Source organism: Corvus brachyrhynchos, unplaced genomic scaffold, assembly GCF_000691975.1.
Source record: "Corvus brachyrhynchos isolate BGI_N302 unplaced genomic scaffold, ASM69197v1 scaffold219, whole genome shotgun sequence".
Lineage (NCBI taxonomy): Eukaryota > Metazoa > Chordata > Aves > Passeriformes > Corvidae > Corvus > Corvus brachyrhynchos.
Genome location: NW_008240034.1, coordinates 249,143 through 273,449, shown reverse-complemented (window position 1 = coordinate 273,449; position 24,307 = coordinate 249,143). Strand labels below are relative to the sequence as shown.

Sequence of the window (24,307 nt, the reverse complement as noted above, 5' to 3'; positions counted from 1 at the left end):
GAGAAAGGCAGATTTTATTTTCCAGCAGTGTCCTCCCTCCCTGCTGCCCGTTTCCCTGCATGCTGATGGTATCCATATAGTTTTACATCTCCTTTCCCACAAACTATTCCTGTCTGAGATGACAAATGCTGTGTGACTACACACAGCAGTGGAGGTGGAACCTCACATGAACTGGGTTTGTCTGTGCAATATTTTGAGTTTGTTTTACCTTTTTGAGTTATAATGAAGCCATAAATTGTATTGTTGAGTTGTATCCATGGCTGGTATTCTGGGAAGTGATTTACTCCAGGGATTATTTATAAGGCTGTGTACAGTGTGTGAAATCTGTCTGTGTCTTACAATCCAGAAATGTTGTAGTGTCTGAACTGGGGAACTCTGGAGTGGAGGGGAGTGGGCTGAGGCTCTGTCCCTGTGCTTGGGGAGAGGAGATGGTGCTGGGAGCCCAGGCTGGTTCTCCTGAGGGTCTGTGATCAACCAGCCCAAGGCTGTGAAGATCCTTCATGGTGAATTCACTGTCTGGAGGACACAGAATGACCTGCAAAGCTGGAGGGCAGCACCTTGACCCAGGAGCTCCTGGCTTATTCCAGGCTGCCCAGCACCCAGGGGCACTGGGTTTGCCTGTAAATGGCTTATTTCAAACCAGGAATCCTTCCCTGCACACAGGCAGAGCAGCCCAGCTGATTCCCAGCACCATTTCCCAGGGAAAGGAGGAGCAGGGGCAGGTGGGAGCAGCTCAGTGCTGGTATCACAGCAGGCTCAGGGTGGGTTAAACCTAAACCTGTCTCTGCTTTGGGTCAGCGAAATTCCAGTGCCCGGTGGAAGGGTGGGAATGCACTACTGGAACTGCTGCTCATCCTGTGCCAGTGTGTGTTTGCAGAGGAATGTGTAATAAACTCCTCCGTTTGTGTCTCTCAGCTCTCTCTCATTCCTGGGAAGCAGCAGGGCTGGGCCGGGTTTGCGCCGGGCAGGGACAGCGGCAGCCAGAGCTGGGCCTGGGGCGCTCCCTGGGCAGCCACGGCCACTCCCTCAGGGGATGGACGGCACCACCCTTACCCTGTGCCGGGCCAGGCCCGTGCCAGGGCTCCTCCTTGTGCAGTGGGGGACCCCCTCAACTCCCAGGGGTGCTGCCCCAGGCCCGGGACCTGCTGCTCCAGCTCCCCCCAGGGCAGGGACCCCTCACCTGAACAGACAAAGCTCTGATGGATGAGGGGATGCTGGAGCCATCCCACGCTTTTATAACAACTCCCTTTTCCCTGGCTTTGCCCCTGCCAGGCCCCATGGTGTTCCCAGCCCCAGTGCTGTGCCACGAGGAGAGGTTTTGGGAAAGCCACGGTGCCATCCCTGGAGAAACAACACAACAACAGAAAAACACTTCCGAGTTTTACTTTTCCATCTTACTTTATTTCACTTTTTCTAGAAAATTCCTCCATAGTTCCACAAATTTAACAAAAAGTTTAAAATTCAGGACAAACAATCCTGTAACGTATTACAAACATGAGTTTTTTTGTGGTTTTTTTTTTTAATCTTGCAGTTAGTCTTGGCTCAGCTGCATTTCTTCCAGCTGAGTGAAGAACTTTCTCCCAACACAACTTTTAAAATCCTCAGGTGCTGAGGTATTTAATACCTCGGCTCTAGGCAGAAATACAATTAAAAATTCTCTAGAAGTTGAAGTACTTACATTTTTCTTTAGGAGTGCAAACTCATCTTGTCAGTTTTTGATGGCTATTCCGTGCCCCAGGAAAGCAACACCGATTTGGGTCCTTCCAGCACTAATTAACACCTGGCCCAGGTGCACCGGGGCTGTCACAGCGTCACCACAGCACCCGGGCCAGCAGGGAGGAGCCTCATGCGAGCAGAGCCGGCTCCAGCACATCCCCAATGGAAAACTGCGGAACCGGAGCCGCTCCGGGCTCTGCTCGTGGAGAGGCCCCTCCGTAAGGGACGTTTAAACCTCTCTCACCATCAAACACCTTCCAAGATCTGACAAAAAAACTGCTTCTGGATTGTTGCATCAATTGCTTGGCTCGTTCTGATGCTCCCACCGCACCCCACGATCCCACGGGTGGCAGAGTCATTGCACTTCCATGGATTCAGCCTGACCTCAGCCAGCCTCGCTCCCTCCGTGGCCCAAACGCCTCAGCCGGGCTTTGCAGCCAGCCAGCCTTCCTCTCCTCTTTTTTTTTTAGCTTTTTTAATAGTACATGTCAGTAATCAAAGCCTCAAGGCTCAACACATCGCAGACCAGGACCCAGGAAAATGCTCCCGACCCCTCCCTGGCCTCTGATCTGGGCCAAGGACGAAGGAGCCGAGTCCTGATCCCACCTCCAACACGATTTCAACTCAACTCGGGAAGCCCTCGGGCTGCCCAGCACCTGTCTGTGCCAGCAGCACCACCACGAAGGACACGGAAAAGTAACAGAGTCCTGTCCATTTTCCTTGGAAAAACCATTATGGCTACAAGTCAATTTTGGATTCTTTTTTTTTTTTTTCTTCCTTTTTTTAACAACGCAAGCTACTACACATCCTCGAGGACCTGAAGCAATGCCCACAGCAGCACTGCCCCCTCCTTCCTAGAGTACAATAATCCATCCATGCTCTCAAGAGTGACACAAGAACAAACACTTTATCCACAAAAACCTGTACACGGCATGTTCAGAACAGCGTTCAGCCAGCCTAGAGGGAATCTACACAGGGAACTCCAAGGGGACACAAGATGAGGCCCAAATGTGACCATTCTTAGTTTGCAGAGTCATTCCTCCTGTGCTCCCCAATGCTACCACATACCCCAAAAAACATCAACTCTGTAGAACAACTAAGTACTTGCAAAAACCTTTTAGTAACAAATCAGCATGTGCACACAATGGAGAGGAACTATTGCTGGGGAACAATCCTACCTCGGGTTTTCAGGGGGATTATAAACAGTCTAAAAAAATTCATGTGTAAAATACTTCTTATAAAAACCAAACCAAATCCCTATCAATGCTCAGCAGACTTCACCAACAAAGTCACTTCCAGGACAGGACGATGCCGTGGCCACGGTGCTTCCAGCCACGCTCAGGAACAGCTTCCCACGCGTGTCCTGGGCTGGCTGGGAGCTGTGAGCACGGGGCACTGACAGCAGAAGGGGCAGGAGGGAGGTGGCACCTCCAGTCCCTTGAGGGGCAGCTCTGGAGGCTGTGGACAGTCCGGAAGTGCTGGGACCGGAGCTGTGGGAGGAGTGACCAGGGTGGAGAGGGCAGCAAAGACCTTGGGAGAGCTGGGTCAGCCCGGCCACCCCCACTGCTCTGGGGACAGGACAGTGTCACCAACCCCACCCAGCCCTGGGGTGCCAGGCTGCCCGGAGTGGGCACAGAGCTGCCTCCCCCGGCACAGCCCCACGGAGACACGAGGACTCGCAGTACCCACCCAGGGGCTGTGACCGCCGGCCTCCACCATGGGTGTCCTGCTGCCACCTCCTCCTCTGCCCACTGCCCTCCACCTTCTCTGGCATTTCTCTCCAGCCCTGGCATCGTCCAGCACGAAAGAAAAGAGCTGAGATCACTGGTGTGACAGGGTTTGCACCTGGCATGAGCTTGAACTTCAATATATATATATATATACACACACACATATATATATATATATATACACACACACAACACATGAAAGGTGGTACAAGGACAAAATTAATGGGAATCGGGTCAACATGACCCAACTCAAACAAGCTTATCATCATATTGCCACTTCAGTTGATTAGTTGCAACATTTCCATGATAAAGAAAGGGGGAACCCAAAACAAGGGACAGCAAACCTGGAGCGGTGCAACCCTCCCTGAGCAGAGGGGCTCCCCAGCACCGCTGCTCCCACACCGCCTGTGCCCCGTGGACATTTGGCAAAAGCCTCCCACACCCCTCGGAAAAATGAGCAATTCCTGGGAAAATACTGAATTTAGGGACCAGGAGTGTAACACAGCTTTGAGGAAGGCGCTGGGATTTCCCCACGCCCGCCTGGACAACACTTGGAGGTCAATACTAGTTTAACTAGAAATCCAGGGAAGGGGTTGCATTAGTGTTTGTGTTTCCTGCCTTTTCCTGCACAGGCAGCGTGGTGGGAGAGGGAGGAGGGAACAAACCTGACTCCACTCCGTGTTTTACATCAGCGTCTCCCAAAGATTTAAGCTCTCCCTTGTTTTGGTTTTCCCAAAGTACAGCCACTACTATAGGGGCCACTGCAAGGAGATTCCTCTTTGAGAACACAGAACAAAACCAATCACATGTTTTGGCAAAGTTATCAAACACTGACAAATGGAAAGACGACGGGTGAGCCCCTTCTGGAGCACGGGATGCCTGGAGGTTGCTGTCCAGCTTCCTTACACTACAAATTGTCCACAAGAGGCATTGAACGAAACGAGTCAAATCTTATTAAGCGCCTTCCCCTGCCAGAGCCATAAAAAAACAACAGAAAAACACACCCTTAAGATCATAAGACCCAACTAGGCCCTTCTTATACATACAGTACATACATATATATAATATATATATATAAAATATACAGCTTACAGTTTTGGAGTCCTATTACAGTTAAAGCAGACTGAAAGGAGTGGGACTTTGTTTAGGAGCTCAGATCAACAAACAAGACATCTCCAAACCCCAGCAGGAGACAGCAGGTTCCAGAAGCCTCCTCACCGAGCACAGAGTGTCCCTGCAGGGAGCTGAGGGTCCTGCCCCCACCGGGAGTCACCAGTGGGTGATCCCAGCTGGAATGCAGCTGGAATGCAGCCCCTCTCCTCTGCAGCAGACCAGCAGGACCCCCAGGAGCCTCCTGTGTCCCCAGTCTCCGGGCCAGCTCTGTCAATGTAACCCACACGGCGCGGGGCAGAGCGGGAGGGCTCTGAGTTCTGGAGCTCTCCGCAGGCTGGTCCCAAGCTCCGGGGGAAGGGAACAGCATCCACGCTCCTTCAGAGCTCAGAGACGCCTGGAAAATGTGCTCTTGAAACACAGTTGCTCGAAGGGAAACCGAAAAGGTCGCGCTGTGCAGCCTAAGTGCAGCACGCCTGCTCTGCTCGGGGCCTGGCCCACGAAGCCGGGGGGGGACAGACTCAGCAAGGCGGGCGCTGGTTTGAAGCCTACAAGAAAAGTGCAGCTGGTTGAGCATTCCTAGAGCATGGCTGTTCTCTAAGGCAGTGCTTCTTCGGGTGAGGCAGGAGGATAAGAAGGCCTAGTTCCATGGGGTGGTTTCCTGTACCAGTGGAGGGGATCTCTGGTCGAAGAGCAGAGCCAGCTTCCCAGGCCCAGCGTCATGTGGCCACGGCCTCCAGGTAGCTCTGCAGCTTGCGGACGGTCGTCTCATCCAGGGAGAAGAGGTCAAAGTCAAAGGTTGTGTTGGTGACGTTGAAATGCCCGGTTTCCTCAATGAGATTCACGATCTGGAGACAGGGGGATGGACATCAGTACAGCACAGAGGGCAGCGGGCACACAGAGCCCATCCAGGCCTTTCCCACCCCTTTGGAACAGCCTTGGAGAGGCTCATAACAGGAAAGGAATGCTCTCCCCAAGAAAGCAAACCAGCTCCTCCTGCATGCCTGAGTAGCACAGTCTGGACAGTGATGTGGGCACGTTTCTGTCCTTTTATATCATAAAATAACAGAATCCCCTGAGCTGGAAGGGACCCTCAGGGATCATCAGTGCAGCCCCTGGCCCTGCCCAGACACCCCAACAACCCCAGCCTGGGCATCCCTGAGAGCGCTGTCCAAACGCTCCTGCAGCTCTGGCAGCCTCGGGGCCGGGCCCATTCCCTGGGGAGCCTGGGCAGTGCCCAGCAGCCTCGGGGGGAAGAACCTTTCCCTGAGCTCCATGCCCAGCCCTGACCCAGCTCCAGCCGTTCCCTGGGCTCCTGTCCCTGTCCCAGAGCAGAGCTCAGCCCCTGCCCCCAGGAAGAAGCTGTCAATCAGACCAGGAGACCCCAGCTTAGGGATTGCTGCCAGGATGGCAGAGGGAAGGTGCCCACACCACACTCCTGTCCTATTTCCAACAAAAACACCGCATGCACAGCTGATTTGATTTTATTTTCCATATTTTTGCTTTCAAAGCAAAGCAGAAGCTCTCTGGAAGGGCCTGGCTGAGCCCTCTGGACACCCAGATCCCCGGGGCCAGCACGGACAAGGTCTGTACCTGCTGGAGCACGTTGCGCTCCCGTAGTGCCATGAGCCGCCTGTGGAGCTCCACCAGCTCATCCGTGTAGGCCTGGAACACAAACAGGGACCCGTGGAGTGTCTGAAGGCTGCCAAAGGGACTTCCCCAGTGAGGGGTCAGAAGAACTTGAGGCCCTTTCATACATTCCCAATTTTTCCATACTTTTTTTACTGCCTCCTCCTCAAGTACTGAAGACTTCCCTTAAATACAAGTACTCTGAAGGCCATTTTCTTAAATTTAATGACACCCACACCTGTAACCAGCTCCAAGAACTGGGCAGAACCTTTAAGGACCTCAGTGAGGTGAAGTTCACCTTGGTGACCCTCAGTGTGAGCTCCTCATCAGTGGATTCTCCTAATTAACTCCAAATTACCTGAAAACATCAGGTGCATCAGTGACCAACACCCCAGCAATCTGCTGAGCAATGACTTCCATTTAGGTAAGGAAAAATTCTTGGAGTGCACTGTAGTCCCAGGTAGTTTTACCTACACCACAACAGGAAATGAAGGATTGTTCACAGGCTCAACATGTTCATTGTTCTTAGGTAAGAGTGGTTTGGGTTTCTTTTTTAATTTTAGTTTTTATTAGACAGCCAACAACAGGTCCAGATCAGCAAAACTGATCCAAAGAATCAGTGAATCACAGCATGAACATGGATCTGCTCTCCTTGGAGGGAAGGAAAGAGGGAATTTCACTGAACAAACAAAGGTTCCAACTAAACCTGCAAAGCAGAGCAGCAAATAATATTTAATTTATAAGATCAAAGCCAGGTGAAACTGCCTTTTAATGAAGTGCCCCAGCACTGCAGCAGTGCCCAGGCCCTTGGTTCAGACAAAGGGCAAACAAATACAACAATTTTAACGTTTTGCCTATGAACACCACCTGGGGCTTCAGCTACGTAACGTACACAATTTCTGCAGTGTCACTCTCCAAAGTCTGTCCTTTCAACATCTGGTTTTTGTTAAACTCAAGCTTTTACCCTGCTGAGACAGAACAATGAACAGGCTGGGCTGATTCAGGTGGTTTTGTGCATGGTGAGGCCCAGCAGCTCTGACACACTCAGCTCCTCAATCAGAGCATCCTGGAATGGTTTGGGTTGGAAGGGACCTTAAAGTTCATCCCATTCCACCCCTGCCATGGGCAGGGACACCTCCCACTGTCCCAGGCTGCTCCAAGCCCCAATGTCCAGCCTGACCTTGGCCACTGCCAGGGATCCAGGGATCCAGGGGCAGCCCCAGCTGCTCTGGGCACCCTGTGCCAGGGCCTGCCCACCCTCCCAGGGAACAATTCCTTCCCAAGATCCCATCCAGCCCTGCCCTCTGGCACTGGGAAGCCATTCCCTGGGTCCTGGCCCTCCAGGCCCTCATGAAAGATCCCTCTCCACAGGACACACCTTGTCATACGTTCCCTTCTTCAGGATCTTCTCTGGCTTGTTACAAGACTCTGGGCTTTTCCTTCCAGATGCCTGAGGGGAAAAGAAACCAACAACAGGATCAAAATCAGCTCAGGAACCACAGGGGTGTCCCAGCAGAGCGCTGAAATGGAAGGAATCACTTGTCTGCTGAGGACAGGAATAGGGAGAATTCGGTGCAAGTGAGAATTTCCAATGCAGGAACCAGGAGAGGGGGGAAGCAGAGCTGTGGGAAGGGGGGATTTCATACCTTGTTGTTTGCTGGGGGCAGCTTCTGCCCAGGAGGCGGCTCCCGGCTGGGCGGGCAGGAGTCGGCGCTGTTGTCACTGTCACTGTCACTGAGGCTCAGTCTGAAAAACCACCAGCAGAGAATGAGCATCACCAGGGAGCAGCAAACTCATCAGCTGCCAGCTGAGCCACACAGAGCTAGTGAAATTCTCTTTTATGTCATAGATCCTACACTGGCTGCGAGAATGGGTCACTGGAGATTCCAAGAATCCCTTTTTTCCCAGCTGGTGTCACCTGGCATTCCCAGGGAGGTTTAGGTGGCACAGCACAGGCAGCAGTTCAACTCTGGCGTACACGAGTCTCCCAGAACAACTGAGCACCACTTGATTTTCACATACAGCCAACTGTTCAGTTCAGGAATTCCTCCCAGTGTCACCAAGAGCATGAAAGGCTCACTGACACCTCCACAGACAAAAAATGCATTTAGTGCTGCTGCTGGTGTGACCTCTAAGATTTCCTATTTATTCTCCTTCTCCTTTTGGCCCTATAAATATGGCAGGTAGCCTACCTGTGATGAACTTGAAAACTGGTTATCCCCTAAAGATCTACAAAAATACCCTTCAATGTCTCTCCATCCTTGTTTAGCTGATGATGACAAGTGCAATAATGGATATTTGTTTGTTTTGGTAACCAGCAGCACCATTTCTGATTTGCAGCTGCTCTCTGGGCCAAGCATTTGGATTAAACAATTCACTGAGACTCCAGGTTTGGGCTGTAGCAGCATTTCCTGAGGGAAGAAGGATGAAGTTCCACTCCTTCCGGGGCCTGGAGCAGGAAACAGCTGTCACTGAGTCCAGAGGAGAGGAGCAGCCAACACAGGGTGGGCACAGAGTGACTCCTGAGCCCTGTCAGTCGCAGGCAGCCAGAGCAGCACACTCTGCCTGTCCCCCACATGTCCCTAATCTCGGCAGATCAAAGGTGCCACACCCCAGCAGCTCTGCAGAGATCTGAGGGTCACAATTAGGTGAAGGTGTTTGGAGGTGTCAGTCAGTGACACTTGCCAGCTCAGCTCAGCACTTCCTGGTGCCTTCCCCTCTTTGTGCTCCTCGGCCAACCCTGTTGTCCCCAGCTCTGTGTCCCCACCCTGTGCTGAGTGACCCCACACATCTGCCCTTCCTCCCCTCCCACACAGAGCCCCGGCTCTTTAATTCCTCCTTCCAAATGGAGAGCACCCTAAAATACCAAATGCAGAGGGCCGAGAGCCAAGCAAACATCCCTGTTCCGGATTTGTTACCACCTGGAATCCCGGCTGACGGGGTTTGCTTTGACTGCTGCCTCCTCTCCAGAGGAGCTGTCGTCATCATCCGACTCCTCCGACTGCAGATCCTCCACCATGGAGCGCAGGGGGCCTGGGGCAGATGGGAGAAGGGAATTCAGCACCAGGACACGACCAGCACAGCCCCAGCCCAACCCCTGCATCTCAGCTGAGACACATCCTGATTGCCAGTGAGATGTGACTGGAAAAGGACAGCCTGCCCCAGGCTCAGGGCTAAAGCAGAGCTGACAAACTTTACAACTCCCTCCCTTCCCCAAAGCCTCCCCTCCCTCCCAAATGAGAACAAAAGGACACATTTTTCATGTGTGTGGGGCTGATTTAAATGGCACTGGAGACAGCAGCAACAGCACAGCATTTGCTGCAGTTGGAACATTTACTGTTGCCAGAGTTTCCCTCTCTGGGTTATCAGTGGAGGGATCTGAGAAAGGAGCTGTTACACACTGGCAAAGTGATGAATGGCACATTTATAATTTTTAATAAAACATAGATGAGATTGGAGGAGAACTGTTCTGGTGATTCTACACACCAGGCAGCAGCAACACATTTATAAACCGAGGCAGAAACCAAAGCCAGAAGGGAAAGAACCAAATCCAGAGGGATTCCCTACTCATAAATTAGCTGCCAAGAGAAGAAAAATACTTGTTCATGATGTTATGACATTATTGCCTTTTCTTGCTGAAGCATCACAGCTCCAACACATGGCTGCATGCAAGAAACTGTATTATTATAGTGCTGGAAAAGCAGATTTATTTCTCTTGAGCCTTTTAAGGTTACACAAGGAAGGTTTTAACACACCTTGACTGTGGTTCTGAGATGGCTCAAAATCAGAGTCAGAGCTGGAGTCGGAGCTGGAGCTGGAGTTGGAAGGGCTGGACTGGACAGACTTAACCCCCCATAAAAGGGAAACAAAAGAAAAAGAATCTTAATCTTTCTAATCCAGAAAAGCAGAGCACAAAGCACTGTGAGACAGGAGCATCTGAGCACTCTACAACATCACCCATGGCTGAATGGAGTTCTCGGGATTATGGAAACAAACAGAATGTGAGGTGAATAAAAAAAACATTTATGGAAGTCTGGCAGGATGCAGCTCAGCACTCCTGGGAGCAACATCAAGGACTCCCAGCAAACCCCTTCACACCACAAGGTTCAAACCCCCCAGCTGATGATACGGAGCATCTGAAAAACATTTAAATGAAAAGCCCTTACTTTGAAGTGACAGATGACCAGCACAGAACCCTCAACTACCTAAACCCTCTTAAAAGGTGTATTTATTGTACCTACCAAGGTTCCCTTGAGCCTCAGACTGATCACTGACCATGGACTCAGAGAGTCATGGAGCGGTTTGGGTCGGAAATTACCTTAAAGATGATTTAATCCAATCCAGTCCCAGGCTTCTCCAAGCCTGGTCCAACCTGGCCTTGGACACTTCCAGGGATCCAGGGGCAGCCCCAGCAGCTCTGGGCACCCTGTGCCAGGGCCTCCCCACCCTCATAGCCAAGAATTCCTTCCCAATATCCCATTTAACCCCATTCTCTGTTAGTCTGAGGCCATTCCCCCTTGTCCTGTCCCTCCATCCCTTACAAACAGTTTATCTTTCCTGCAGGCTCCTTCAGGCACTGGAGGTCACACCAAAGCTTCTCTTCTTCAATGAACAATCCCAATTCCCTATCCCTTTCCTCACAGACACGGAGATGTCTTTCCCAACTAGCTCACATGACTCCAAAATTAATTCTAAATTATTATTATTATCCCCTAAACCCAGTTGTTTCTACACCAGTTTGAGTGATCCACTGTACTGGCTCCACTACATTGTGCAAACATAACAGAGACCAGCTCAACCCTTGTGACCCCAACTCCTCCGTCAGCACTCAGCAGAAGTACCAGGAGTATCCTGTGCAGTAAGAGTAAGTGAAGAGTAAGTGAATACTGGTAACAGCAGCATCCAGGAAGGAAATTTGGGTGAGATTGGGAAATTTTAATCGCAAATCCGATACCGCACAGCAATCACCTGCAATAGCCCTGGGGACCGCCAGAGGGCAGCAGAGGCCACGGCAACTCCCTCCATCCCCAAACAGCTCCTAAAATTCCCCTTAAAACGGTTTTATTTGGCGCTCAGGCAGGTTCTAGTTCAAAGATTCTCAAAGTACTGTAGTATCTTGCCTTTTTAAAAGTAATTCCCTGGAAATCAGCATTTCAGTTTCACTGTTTCATTCCTAGGAATCCACTTATTACTACTGCTGCCACATCCTCACACTGGAGCGATCACACATTCCCACTGTTAAGTTTGTTAAAGGAAGGGTTAATACTAAAAAAACTTTGTGACAGGCACAAAGAGGCACATTGGCAGCTTTGGGAATTGATAAGGGAAAGTGGCAGCAAAATCTTTCACTCCAATACCACCCTTCTTTATAACTCATCACAGAATCCCTGTGCCTGATGCCCACCTTGTCCCCAGCCCAGAGCACTGAGTGCCATGTCCAGGCCTTCCTTGGACACCTCCAGGCATGGGGACTCCAAACCTCCCTGGGCAGCCCCTTTTGATTCCTGACCACCCCTTCCATGATGGAATTCTTCCTGGTGTCCAACCTGACCCTCCCCTGGCACAGCTTGGGGCCATTTCCTCCATCCTGTCCCCGTTCCCTGGGAGCAGAGCCCAACCCCCCGGCTGCCCCCTCCTGCCAGGGAGTTGTGCAGAGCCACAAGGTCCCCCCTGAGCCTCCTTTGCTCCAGGCTGAGCCCCTTTCCCAGCTCCCTCAGCTGCTCCCAGTGCTTCAGTCCCTTCCCCAGCTCCGTTCCCTTCCCTGGACACGCTCCAGCCTCTCAGTGTCCTTCTTGTTGTGAGGGGCCCAGAAATGGACACAGCACTCGAGGTGTGGCCTCAGCAGTGCCCAGCACAAAGAACAATCCCTGCCTTGGTCCTGCTGGCCACACTGTCACCCAAGTACTGGTAAGAGTTCCATTTATTCCACTGTAAGATGGGGAAAATGTGTCCAAAATGGTATTACAATCTTTGGGAAGGGTTCAGGAGTGAAGGAGAATAATTTAAAAATTCCAACATCAGATCTACTGGCACATTGCAGCAGCCCTGGCTGTTTAGGGAAATTCCAACATGGAAGTGGAGAGCAGAGAGAACAGGTTGTCCAAAGAAGCTGTGGCTGCCCCTGGATCCCTGGCAGTGCCCAAGGCCAGGCTGGACATTGGGGCTTGGAGCAGCCTGGGACAGTGGAAGGTGTCCCTGCCCATGGCAGGGGATGGAACTGAATGATATTTAAAGGTCCCTTCCAACCCAAACCATTCTGGGATTTTATGAATATTTTCAAGCTAAGGGAGCACAGTTCTTGTGCTTGACCCACAGCTCCAATCCTACATCCCTCATTCCTGGTAATCTGCAGGTCTTCCCTTAAAATGACTTAACAGGACCTAAGCAGCAGAAGTTGGAGGTAACTCATCTCTCCTTCTGCCATTAACCCCATCAGCTCCTTCAGCCAGAGGAGGATGCAGCTGGACACGCTCCGTGTGCTCAGTGACTGTCACTGGGATGTGACCAAAGCAACGCCGACAATGGCAAAAAGCAACGCTGCCTCACATCCCTGCTCTCCCTTTTGTCAGCACTGAGGCAGCCAAGCATGAGGCCAGTTCAGGGAACTGGACTTGATGGGGGAAGGAAAAAAAAAAAAAAAGGTAAAAAAAAGAAAGAAAGGCCAAGTAACTTCCAGCAAGAGCTGAAATAGCAGGAGAAAGTCCTTCATCCCTCTGGAGAGTCCCCCTCTGAGCTCCCAGGCCAGGAGCACAAATGGGAGCAGGGCTGCTCCTCTCCACAGCAGCCTGCAAAGATGTCAGCTAGGAGCCCCCGTGGAGCTGCAGCCCTGGAGCTGTTGCACAATCCCTGGCTACAGCAGCAGAGCTGATTTAAGAGTTTCCGGGCCCTGGTCCACCTCCAGCTGCTCCCTCGCTTTAGTGATGTGGCTCCCACACGGCTCCACACGCAGCTGTGCCAGGAGAAACCCTGGAGCAGCAACCAGCAGTGCTGGGAGCAGGGAGATGCCCCCAGGTTGCACAAGGAACTCCAGAGCCTGGGTGCTGCTGCCAGTGCTTTATGCAGCTGTGCCCTGGAGTTCAGGTTCCACAGGAACCTCAGCTGGTGGTGCTGCCACTGCTCCCTGTCCCTCACAGAGAGTGTCCCTGCCCTCCCCAGATCCCACTGTCCAGCACCCTACAGGAGCTGGAGCCAGGGAGGACAGGGGCAGGACGGGCTGCAGCAGATGCTGAGGCTCCAGTGCCACAGGCTGTGGCTTCAGGGACAGCCTGGCAGCACGATCAGCTCACGCTGCCCGGGCCCCCCGCGAGGGGACGGGGACACCTCGGGGACAGCGAAGGACACTGGGATCAGCACAGGACACGGGTCTGCAGGGAGGGCTGTGGGTCTGGAATTGAGATGTGGGGCTTGCTGCACACTGCTGCACTTTGGGTAAAAGGCTAAAAGAGGGGAGGAACTGCCTCTTCTTAATGCCCAATATAAGTATTTAATCCATCTGGGAAATAAAGTCATAAAATGCCAGAATGGTTTGGGTGGGAAGGGACCTTAAAGATCATTCTGTGCCATCCCCTGCCATGGGCAGGGACACCTTCCACTATCCCAGGGTGCTCCAAGCTCTGTCCAACCTGGCTTTGGACACTTCCAGGGATGTTACTTCTCTGCAGAGTGGAATTAACACTTCCCCGATCAACTCTTCTACTGCGAATCCTGCAGAAAAAACCCCTCCTGACAAACACATCAGTATTTGCTGTATCACAGTGCTGATTAAATCATAATACAAACTGTCCCCAGAACATTCATCTTAATAAAATAAACCTTTCTTAAAGCGGTCAGGAGGAACCAGTTCCAGAATTCCCATGACATTATCCTGTGAACCCTACTACAAGATATATGGCTTCTTTATAACAAATATACAAGTGAAAAGTAGCAACAGTTTGGATTTGTCTGTCCCTTCTTACATTTTTTTTTGCCTTCTTTTGGAAAACACTTTTTAGAAAACAGAGGATGAGGAATGTTCTCAGTTGTAAAAATGAAAAAATATTTAGACAGCTTTTAAAAATAGTAGTACAAGAACATAATTTGTTTTATGTTTCACAACACAACTTATTTAGATTTAGTGGCATGTGGTTGTATTTTGAGCTTCAGCCAATGGCACATTTCTTACAGGCCATGACAGGAAGAGGGGCTTTATTTACATTTTAATACTGGGCTTTTTTCATTACCAAAACTGAGATGATTTCCTTCTTTTCTGAAATTAGATCACATTCAAAAACATCGCTATCATAAGCAGGCAGAAAAGTGTCCCTGTATCTCCTGTAGCTCTGTAGATATCACTGCCAGGGATGAATGAGGGACCATAACCTTAAACTCTGACTTTTAGGTAACTCTGCCTGCACATAAATCTCAATAGAAGTTTGTATCTGAAGCAGGAGCTAAACCACACAGGAGGAACAATTAATATTGATTAGAGTTTCAAAGAAGAATTTCATCTGAGATACAACCCAGCCTAAGCATTTACCAATCTGCTTCTCTATCTTCTCGGAGAGATTATTTTTAACATCTTTTTCAGGCAGGGATTTAACATCATCCTTCCAAATTGTGGTAAAGGATAAATCCCTACTCACCTCTGACTTGAAAGAAGTTTCATCCTCTGAGTTTGACTCTTCCATTTCCATGGGCTTTTTGATCTCCTTGGCCTCGCTCTCAGATTTTACCTTTTCCACTTTGGCATTCATCTTCTCCTTGGTTTGTTTCTTCTCTGGATATGAGGAAGACGAGGTTCTGGGAGATGTCCCCAGGATATTCTTTACCCCTTTGGAGCTACTCTTTTTTTGTTTTTTGGCACTAGGCTTTGGTGACTCCACATTGGAGGGCCTCTTGCTGGAAGACTTTAACTCCGGCTGTGGCCCCCCCTTTGGAGAGGTGTTCTCCAGTTTGGTCTCCTTCACGGCCAGTTTTGGTTCCTTGAAAGCAGCTTTTGGAGGTGCCTTCTCCTCCTTAGGCAGTTTGTTCTCAGTTGGTTTTCTGGAGGAGTCCTTCAAAGGCTTGTTCTGTTCTCTCTCAAGGTCTTTGGAGGAGTTTTTGCTCTCAGAGTCTTTCCTGGGCCTCTCCCTGTGCTCCTTGGTTACTTTATGTGGCTTGGATGCTTTGCTGCTTTCCTTGTTTGCATCCTAAAATTCAGCAACAGAAACATACAAGCTGGGTATGAAACTGCAGCTCCACACAGAATGATAAAACACATCCTCATAAATCCCATGGCAAGGTTTGTTTCATGCAGAAATCCACCCCCACGTGCCCAGGTAAACATCCACACTTCCCTCAAGCTGGTGGACACAAACTGACAGTGGGCACTTCAACATTAGGAAAGGATGAAACATGTTCCTGCTCCTTTCCAGGGTCTGTCAAAGGTCTAGAAACATCTAGAGATGTTTAATTCAGGTTTAATCTGAATGCAAACAGAGATGCACCTCTGAGGGCACCCTGGAGGAATGGAAGCAGGAGAACGTTGTCTCTTTAGCAACTGGCAATTTTCACCAGAGCTCATCTCAGAGCCCTTTATTTCTCTGCTGTTTCCTGTGTTTTCTAATGCTTAATTCCTGACCAAAATGAAATCAGCCACTAACAGGTAAGTCATCTTCACTGTGTTTCATAACATCAGAAGGCATAACTGAAGTGCCAGAGTGTTTAGAGCCCTGAAGAACACGGTATCAGAATTGAATTACACTGGAAAATGAATTGTTGTTAATACCTCTGACTGTTCAGGCTGATAAAATGCATGTAATCTGCTCCAAAACACAGTGCTTGGGGATCGTTTCTCCCATGTAGGACTATACAAAAATAGCTTCAGTACATAAGGGAAAAAATAACGAACGTGAGGTTCTTTGGAAGTCTCAAGAACTGGCTACTGCTGGATGCAAACATCAAATCTGGAAAGCACCAGTTTGACCAAGTGAAGCATATTTGATGTTCTCTCCAGCACTGCCCTGAGGACAGAGGAAGGGCTGACTTTCCACTCAGCCTTCATGCCAAGAGGTGCAGGGACTCAGAGTGTGGCATGGCAGACAGTGAGAGAGCCACAGAATCCATCCTCAGCATCGAGGACACAACCAGAACAATCAGAGAGGATTTCATCCACCTTTAAGGAAGACACAATTCGCCAAAAATTCCCAGTCTTGCACATTTAATTTTCTTTTCAAAACTTCCCTGGAGAGAAGTCTATCAGATCATAAAAAAGCCTCCTAAAGGCTGGGAAGTTCCAGACCATTAACTACTGAACTGCAGAGTACAAGGAGGTTCAGAATTAGCAGCAGCCAGGAACAGCTGCTGAACAAGCTCTCAGCAGCCTGGCCTGAAAGACTCCTTCACCTCGGGCTGACCCAAAAGTGTGCTGCACTGACCTTTGACCCATGGGAGGGTTTGGTCTTCTTGGGATCAGAGAAGGCAGAGAGAGGTATCGTGGGCAGCATCGGATAATCGGGACTTGGCCTCGAAACAGTCTCTGCTCCTTCTGGCATCACCATTACCTGCGAATAAAGAGGAGGGAAATTATGTCTGAGCAAAATCTCACGGACTATTAACTATTAACACATGATTATGTTAAGCCACTTGCTCAATTAACACACTATTATTCATCTTTTCAATGTTTTTTCCTCTCCTGCTTAAAGGCCATAAAAAGATATTGTCTATGGAATGCTCAGTTTCAAGGCAGCTCCTCAAATACAGAATATTAAACCCACAAAAACTGAAAGGCAGCAATGCAATATCGAGTGTCTTTCCCAAAGGGAATGCCAATATTCTGAGCACAGGCAGGCAATAAAGCTCTGGACAAGAACTGTGTGTTCTGCTGCAAATGCTCTTCCCCTGAAAAAGGCTAGGGAGATAAATCTGGAAGGAATGAGCAAGACTTTCTCTGTTTAGGAGAAGCTGAATTCACTCTTTCAGGGGAAAAAGGAAAAAAACAAGGCTTGGGTCTCTCCCTTCACAAAATCCTAACACCAAGCACTGAGCTGCATGGAACAATTCCCTTCTTACCTCCCCTGCATTGTCAGGATAATTCTGTGGAAAAGTGCCACCAGAGAAAGGGCATCAAAAGTGATTAACAGCTGAAACACCTCAGTACACAAGGACTCAAATAACATACTGTGAAAATCCTAGAGAGCAGATGACGTTCCAGCCATCCTAGGGCTGAAATGAGCACCTTCCTCTGTGTGCCCAATACAGGAAAGCCCTGGCACAACGAGGAACAGGAATCATGAAGCGATTTGGATTGAAAGGGACCTCAAAGCTCATCTTATTCCACCCCCTGCCATGGGCAGGGACACCTCCCACTATTCCAGGTTGCTCTAAGCCCCGTCCAACCTGGCCTTGACATCCTCTGGCTCATTAAAAACTTCTAGCCCTTTGTGGCTTGGACTGATTTGCCCAGATCCTGCAGTTATTTGAGAATAATCCTAGAGTCTATCACTATTTATTGCCTTCCCAGATGGAAGGGCTCAGCTACTGCAGCAACCCATACTTTACTGGGCCTTCTAGAGAATATCTATTTTTCAACCCCCACACCTGTTTTCACTCTATATTGACCAATTTTTTCATTAATTTTTTATTGGTGAAGCCACAAGTAGTTGATGCCAAGTTTAGAGGTCATTTATTGACCAGGAAGCACTACCTACAAAAAATTAATAAGCTAAAAAAAATTAATAGGGAATATTTTGGAAGCTGCTCGCTTTCCTTGAGCTTTTCTGCTCCTGGCACCAGGAAGGTCACAGGTAACTGCAGCCTGCAACATCCACTGCAGATCTCATTTTCCAGTGGGGTTCAGTGCTTTGATATTAATGCTCACAATTTAAATTGACAAATGAAGTGTCACCAATCACACACCACCAGCAGGTTTGTTCTGCTACAGGTGCTGCAGTCCTGTAACCACGAGTCAAAACTGGCTGGCTCATCTTTTAAATGAATGAAGAAAACTGCTTGAAGCCTGCTGGGCTAAAAGAAACCTCAGAGCAAAACGAGCTCACTCCTTTTAGGATCCCAAATTGGGCACTTACCCCTCCAGCCCTGATGAGTTTGCGCCTGAATTCCTTGGTGGGGTTGTTGAAAGTCAGCTTCTCACAACGCAGGTGGTTCACAGGTGGATTCCCCTCCAGATTTAGGAACAGGTCGTATGTGAAACAAACCTTTTTGGGCTCCTCCTAAAAACAAGAAAGGCTTTGGGAAACTGGAAGAAGCTTGGCAAACACACTAAGTCTGGGGATCCGAACAGTCACTCCTGAAAATCCCAAATAAACCACTAAGTGTTGCACTCATGGAGTTTTTCACCATGAGATCAGAGAGCTGGAAATTAAACTATTTGTGCCGAAGTTAACATTGTTCATCAGGAACTCAGGCATGAGGCTTCTCATGCAAAAGCAATGTATGGACACAGATTTTGAATGAAAGTAAGTCTGTTTAAAGCCGCTCAAGGCTCCCCAGAAAACCAGATTCACAAGCTTTATGCACTACTCTGTTTTCACCAAAATTCAGATCCTATCTCCTTTGGGAAGCAAACTCTAAGTATCAATATTAAGAAAGGCATAATCCTTTTTTAGAGAAGGAACAACTTCTGAACTCCCAGGATCTCTGCAGGCACTGAGAAAAGATTAAACGCAATGGGAAAAGGATGGCTTGGTTTGCAAAATCCTTTTCAATATGCATATTGCAGAGACTGAATGGGAAGATATCCCAGGCTTTTGAACTTTCCAAGGGCACTTTCACCCAAGCAATCCAGAGTTTGTATGCATGGTGGGGGGATCATCTGCGCCTCACTGCTTCTGTTCCACCTGCTGCGTTTGCAGCACAGAATGGAAGAAATCCCCCCTTTTTTCCCCCCCCACCAAAACTGCAAATACACTTCTTGTGTATTACAAATATCGACAGGACACCGCCTGGTGTTCCTTGCATTTTGCATTTCCAAGCTGGAAATTCAATGTGGCAAGAGAGACTCTGCTGGGAGGCCCAGCGAGGCCGGCGGTGCCCTGCGTATTTCCATGAATGCATCCCACATGCCTCATTCCCTGCGCAGCACCGAGCAGCTGCACAGCAGTCTTTTCCAGAATTCCCATCCAGCAGCTCCATTTCCTGGTGCAGTGGCATTGTTGGATGGGAACAGGCGCTGCAGGCTCCCAGCCTCAGCCATTAGGTTTGCTGAAAATAGGCTGAAACGGCTTCAGACCACCCTGGTTCCTGCTGTTTGCTCCAGAGGCTATTCCTTGGACAAACTACACCTCTAATAACATAAAGGGTGGTAGCTACACCTGGTTTACATCAAAGTCAGTACCCTGAGCTCATCTGGGAGTCGAGGTCTTGGATCCTCACCCCCAAACAGGGGTAGGCATCAATAGACACAGAGAAGAGTCTCAGATTAACGTGCTGCCAACACCAGGTCTTCAGACCCTCTTTTGGGAAAGTCCTGAATAATCCACATGCTCCTCAAAGGAGTCTACTAAAACAGATAGATGGGAGGAAAAAGAAAAATCCTTGCAAAGTACACTGCCCTGTCATTTGCCTCTTTTCCATGCCCGTTCTCATTAACAGAATCATTAGCGAGCTCTGCGTGTGCGCTCGCTGTAGTTCAAACAGCAGCTGCACAGGGTCCCTCAAAGTCTAATAAACTGAAATGAAGGATGAATAGAAATCCAAATGTGGCCTAATAATGGCTTCTAAAATGCTTTCCCTGGTTTACAACAGAGTAAATAATCTTGGCTCCATCAGCAAGCGCAGGCTTTGGTCAGGAGCTGTTTTGCCATCCCATTACCAGCTCTGCTTTGTCATTTGCCCATTTGCTTTCTGAGCAGGAGAGAGGCAGCAGATCCTGCTCCCTCTCACCTTGGGTATCCCATTTTTAATACAGCCTCACAAGCATCAAAATGTTCATCATGTCTCAGTTGAATTTTTGTAGAATTAAAGCAGTTTTTAATGTGATATTACTCCAGCTCAGAGATCACAACTGCCCTGGGAATGAACCCCAGCAGAGTGCCCTGATCATTAAAATCTCCTTTGTATCCCCCAGGCCATAAGGAGCCCCCCACCCCCCCCAGTGAATAGTTGAAATTACAGCACTCCTAAAAGAACCACCACAAAAGTCTCAAAGCAAAAAGCTGCAAATAAACATTCTTTCCTTTACTGCCCTCACTGCCCAGCTAATGATTACAGCTCAGGCCACTCCAAAGCTTAATCCATCCGGTCCTCCCTAAAAGGTTCTTCCCCCAAACAACCATCAAGGGGGAGAAGGGGGGTAGAAACCCAAGGAAAATCTCCCTCAATTGACCCAGACCTACCCATCACTTTAAATGGAAAGCCAGGCTGAATCCACAGTGCCACACTTCAAAGCCTCTCTCAATATGTTGGGATCCATACATCCTGCTGCTGGGAGCTGCAACCCCGTGTAGGGTCTTTCTCACCCTACAAACTTTGGTCCAGACAATCCTACAACATCCTTCATGTACTCCTGCTTCAGTAGCAACTACACACACAATCCAGGCTTTGCTCTTAGATAACTCCACCTTCTGATATTCCTTGATGTCAATCAGTAAAACTGACCAGGGAAGACCGTTTCTGTGGGTATTTTGCTGCTCCCAAGACTGTAAGATTTTCTAAAGGGCCCTACTTCCAAGAAAAGCTTTAAAAAAGATGGATCACGTCCATTTCTAACTGGTAGATATGAATTGTTCAGATTCAAATTCAGTGGTGCATTTGGCCATGAAATGGTTAAGCTGGTGCAGGGATGTCTCAGCAAGGCACTTCAGAACCTCACTTTACATCTGCCCCTTAAATCCCAGGATGCCAGAGAAGTAAACTACAAGTGAGCACCACAAAGCCAGGGCTTTTATTTGCAGCTGCTGTAAACTTCCCTTCATCCCGTGAATCCCCCTATTCCACCTCCAATCTCCTGAGCTGGGTACATTAGGTTTTATTTTTACTGCTTCCTGTCTGCACCGCCTGCCACTGCGCTGTTACGAGCTCTGAAGCTGCTTTATTTTTCCTTTGAGTTCTGAACTAATGGGTTAAAGTTCTTTTGGCACTTTTCGTAAGAGGAGGAATTTTTCAAAGTCTTTTGTTAAAATTTCCTTGTCTTGTTTTTAAGGCAGGGTGTGCCCTTTGCCACTTAACACAAATCAAAAGAATTTCACTGGTAGCGTGCGCATAAAGCTCATAAATCACTTTTAGAAAGCCATAAAACAAAATTATCTACAAAAATCTAGCACACCAAGGAAGCAGGCTCATGGTTATTCAATAACTATAACATCTAACACCACTTCCCTTTTGCCATAGATCCAGCCTGACAGAGGCATTTATCCGGAACGTCTGGAGAAATGAAACCCCTTTCCAGGCTGGTACAACCCGTCTGACTGGTCCTGGAGCTGCTTCCAGACAGGGCATTGGAAAAGCAATAGCCCAATATTCACATTTTGAAATAAACAGCCTTATGTTCCACTCAGGAATCCATGAACCACCCTTATCTTTTGGAAGATTCTCCAGGATTAAGCATTTAGGACTTTGCTCCATCAGAAGCTTATTACTTTGTTTGAAAATTAGGTTTTCCTAATATATTTATATATATATATATATATATCTCAAGTACAATAAATATATGAGTATAAATAACATAGATGAGTGTAAATATATCTCTTTATCTACTCACTACTCCAAGACAAGCACTTAATAATCTACCAACTCTTACAAATACATTATATGAAGCTGGCATGGCTGATAAAGCTGCAAACACATCCTTGCCACACACTGCAAAATATATATATATATATATAAGTATTTACATGTATTTTCAGCATCTCGAGGTGCCTATGTGCCACACTGAATGGCTACTCAAACACACAAAGCCCAGGGGTTTTGGCCCTGCTCAGATAAAGGAATGGGTAAATTGATAATCCATCCTAATTTCTGACAGAAAAAGGTAAAAGGAAAGATTCACCAGACAGCAGCAGCAGGACAAAAGGAATTGCTGCATGTTTGGGAGGGAAGATGGTACAGGACAGACCTAAATTGCTTCCCTTAAAGGGCAGACAAAAGGACAAGTTTTACTCCTCCTTCCACAACTTTCAGCAACACTGAGTAAACACCAACAGGTTAAAGCTACTCCTCCTCTCAAACCTGTGCACATTCTGCCCCAAATGGCAATTCCAGTAAAATCAAATGTCTCATGCAAACACAGGCTCTTCAACCTTCCCTAGGAGTATTTCCCAGGCCAATCCCTTCCTGATGGCACAGTCCTGACACCAGTTGTAGCTGATCTCGTTTCACCTCCCCTGCCATAAGTGCAGCCCACCTACAACGTCTCCACTGAGTCCCTACTTTGATGCACAAATAATTTTTCCCTTTTCCAATATTTCTCTATTTGTTTTCTCTATCACACCTACAAAGGTTGCAGAAGGGGTAAAATATTCGTATTTTTCTTTTGAACCTCACTGGAAAAATCAAACAGATTTCTCTGCTTTCTTTGCTTATCTCCTTCTCACTAATAGGAAAAGCCCAAGTTCCATGTATCCATTATGTAAATCCTGGAAGGCTTTTATCTCCAGCACTAAAATTAGGAGGTAGCATCTTTAAAGAGACTTTAATACAACATCTTATCCATGTTGCATTAATATCATCTGCCTTATATCAGAATAACATGAAAATCTACTAGACCTTTAGCTTTGTGGGGAGGATTGATCTAATTTGATTAGGATGCAAAAAATGTCACAGGGAATGAATACCAAAGCCAGACCTGTATTACAGCCTCCAGATTACAACGTGTACCACTAGAAGAGATTTATTTGGAGACAACAATGAAAAAAAAAAAAGCCTCCAGACTGTTGAAATTGAGGGGGAGAGGGAAGGGGAAGAGCAGGAGAAAAACAGCAACGCATTTGTTGTACCCGGTTTGTATCGATTTGAGCACCAGAAGCCACTCACAGCAGCCCTCGTTACAGGAACACAAAGGATTTCAAAACAAAAATAGCACACTAACATTTCCAGTCCAAATGATCTGCTGTCATTAGCCAACTCGACTTTCAAAAGCTTTATCAATCAACCTGCTGAGCCCCTGCCATTTGTTTTTCAGGATCAGTTACAGCAGCAAAGGCTCTGCCAGTGTTAAAGGAGACTGCGAGTCCTGTGGCTGCTCAGAGCCCCAGACTGCCCAGGCTCACTGCAATATTCACAATTCATATTCTGCAATTCAAATTCCAGCCCTGAGAAAGCACCTACTCATGGAGGAGCTGGATTGCAGCACAGGAAGGACAAACACAGACCAGCGATGTTGATGGAGAATAAGAACAGGCTCTTAGACCTTTTTCACACTCTGCTGACGCTTCCCTGTCTGACAAAAAGGCACCAAGAGCACCGAGTCTGCTGCTCCAAACACACAACAATGATAAAAAACGGAGTCCTCCAACACAAAGTCAATGGGCAATTTTATGCCAAGCTGCTTAAAAAAATCCCTGATGAAGTTCATTAAAACCATTCTTAGTAAAGCTGCTCCTTCCCAGAGCACAGGTTGGTATTTCTTTAGCCAAAGCAAAGAGCACACGGGCTCTGACAGCCAGGATTTGTCATCCCAGGAACAAATCAGAACAGGGAAAGGAAATAGCTAAGAAAGGAGGCTTAAACTGTGGAAAAAAAACCCATTTCAGCCAACCATGGCAAAGATCAATCTCCACAGACTGGCTCACTCCCTCTTTAAATCCTTTCTCTTCTCACCTTCACAAAGCTAAACATGCATTGATAAACAAATCCCAAAGCCTCTGGAAGTCTGGTTTCAGCTGAGGACATACATCAACAAAAATGTGTCAGAATGTGAGGAACATATGGCCACAAAACCCATTCAACTCCTCCTGCCCAGTCACCTCCAAAGAGCCTTTTCACCCCAATCCCAGAATCAATCCATAACATCTACTTGAAGAGAATTACTCAAGGATGAGTCCCAAATGCTGTAATCAATTCACAATATCTGCTGCACACACACCAGCTGATCCCCACCAGTGTCAACAGGTTTAAACAGATCAGAGTGAAAACATGGTGTTGAAGTAATGAAGACTTTGATTTATTTGATGTTTTAACATCATATTCTTTAATTCAGGAGAACACAG

The 24,307-nt window shown here is 48.2% G+C and overlaps 1 protein-coding gene across 2 annotated transcripts in view; it reads right to left on the bottom strand.

Annotated features, from left to right (window-relative positions):
- Positions 1–1,372: 1,372 nt before the first annotated feature.
- MLLT1 (MLLT1, super elongation complex subunit) overlaps positions 1,373–24,307 on the bottom strand; it is a 28,968-nt gene continuing 6,033 nt past the window's right edge. Inside the window, exons 3-11 of one of the 2 annotated variants that reach the window (XM_017743869.1) lie at positions 18,230–18,373; positions 16,580–16,705; positions 14,807–15,352; positions 9,941–10,037; positions 9,107–9,218; positions 7,832–7,931; positions 7,564–7,635; positions 6,150–6,221; positions 1,373–5,404 (exon numbers count right to left, since the gene is read on the bottom strand). In XM_017743869.1, the coding sequence (XP_017599358.1) occupies positions 5,276–5,404; positions 6,150–6,221; positions 7,564–7,635; positions 7,832–7,931; positions 9,107–9,218; positions 9,941–10,037; positions 14,807–15,352; positions 16,580–16,705; positions 18,230–18,373 (1,398 nt within the window). In that variant the 3' untranslated portion in view covers positions 1,373–5,275. The remainder of the gene's footprint in view (positions 5,405–6,149; positions 6,222–7,563; positions 7,636–7,831; positions 7,932–9,106; positions 9,219–9,940; positions 10,038–14,806; positions 15,353–16,579; positions 16,706–18,229; positions 18,374–24,307) is intronic. The other variant, XM_017743870.1, reaches the window with a different exon arrangement.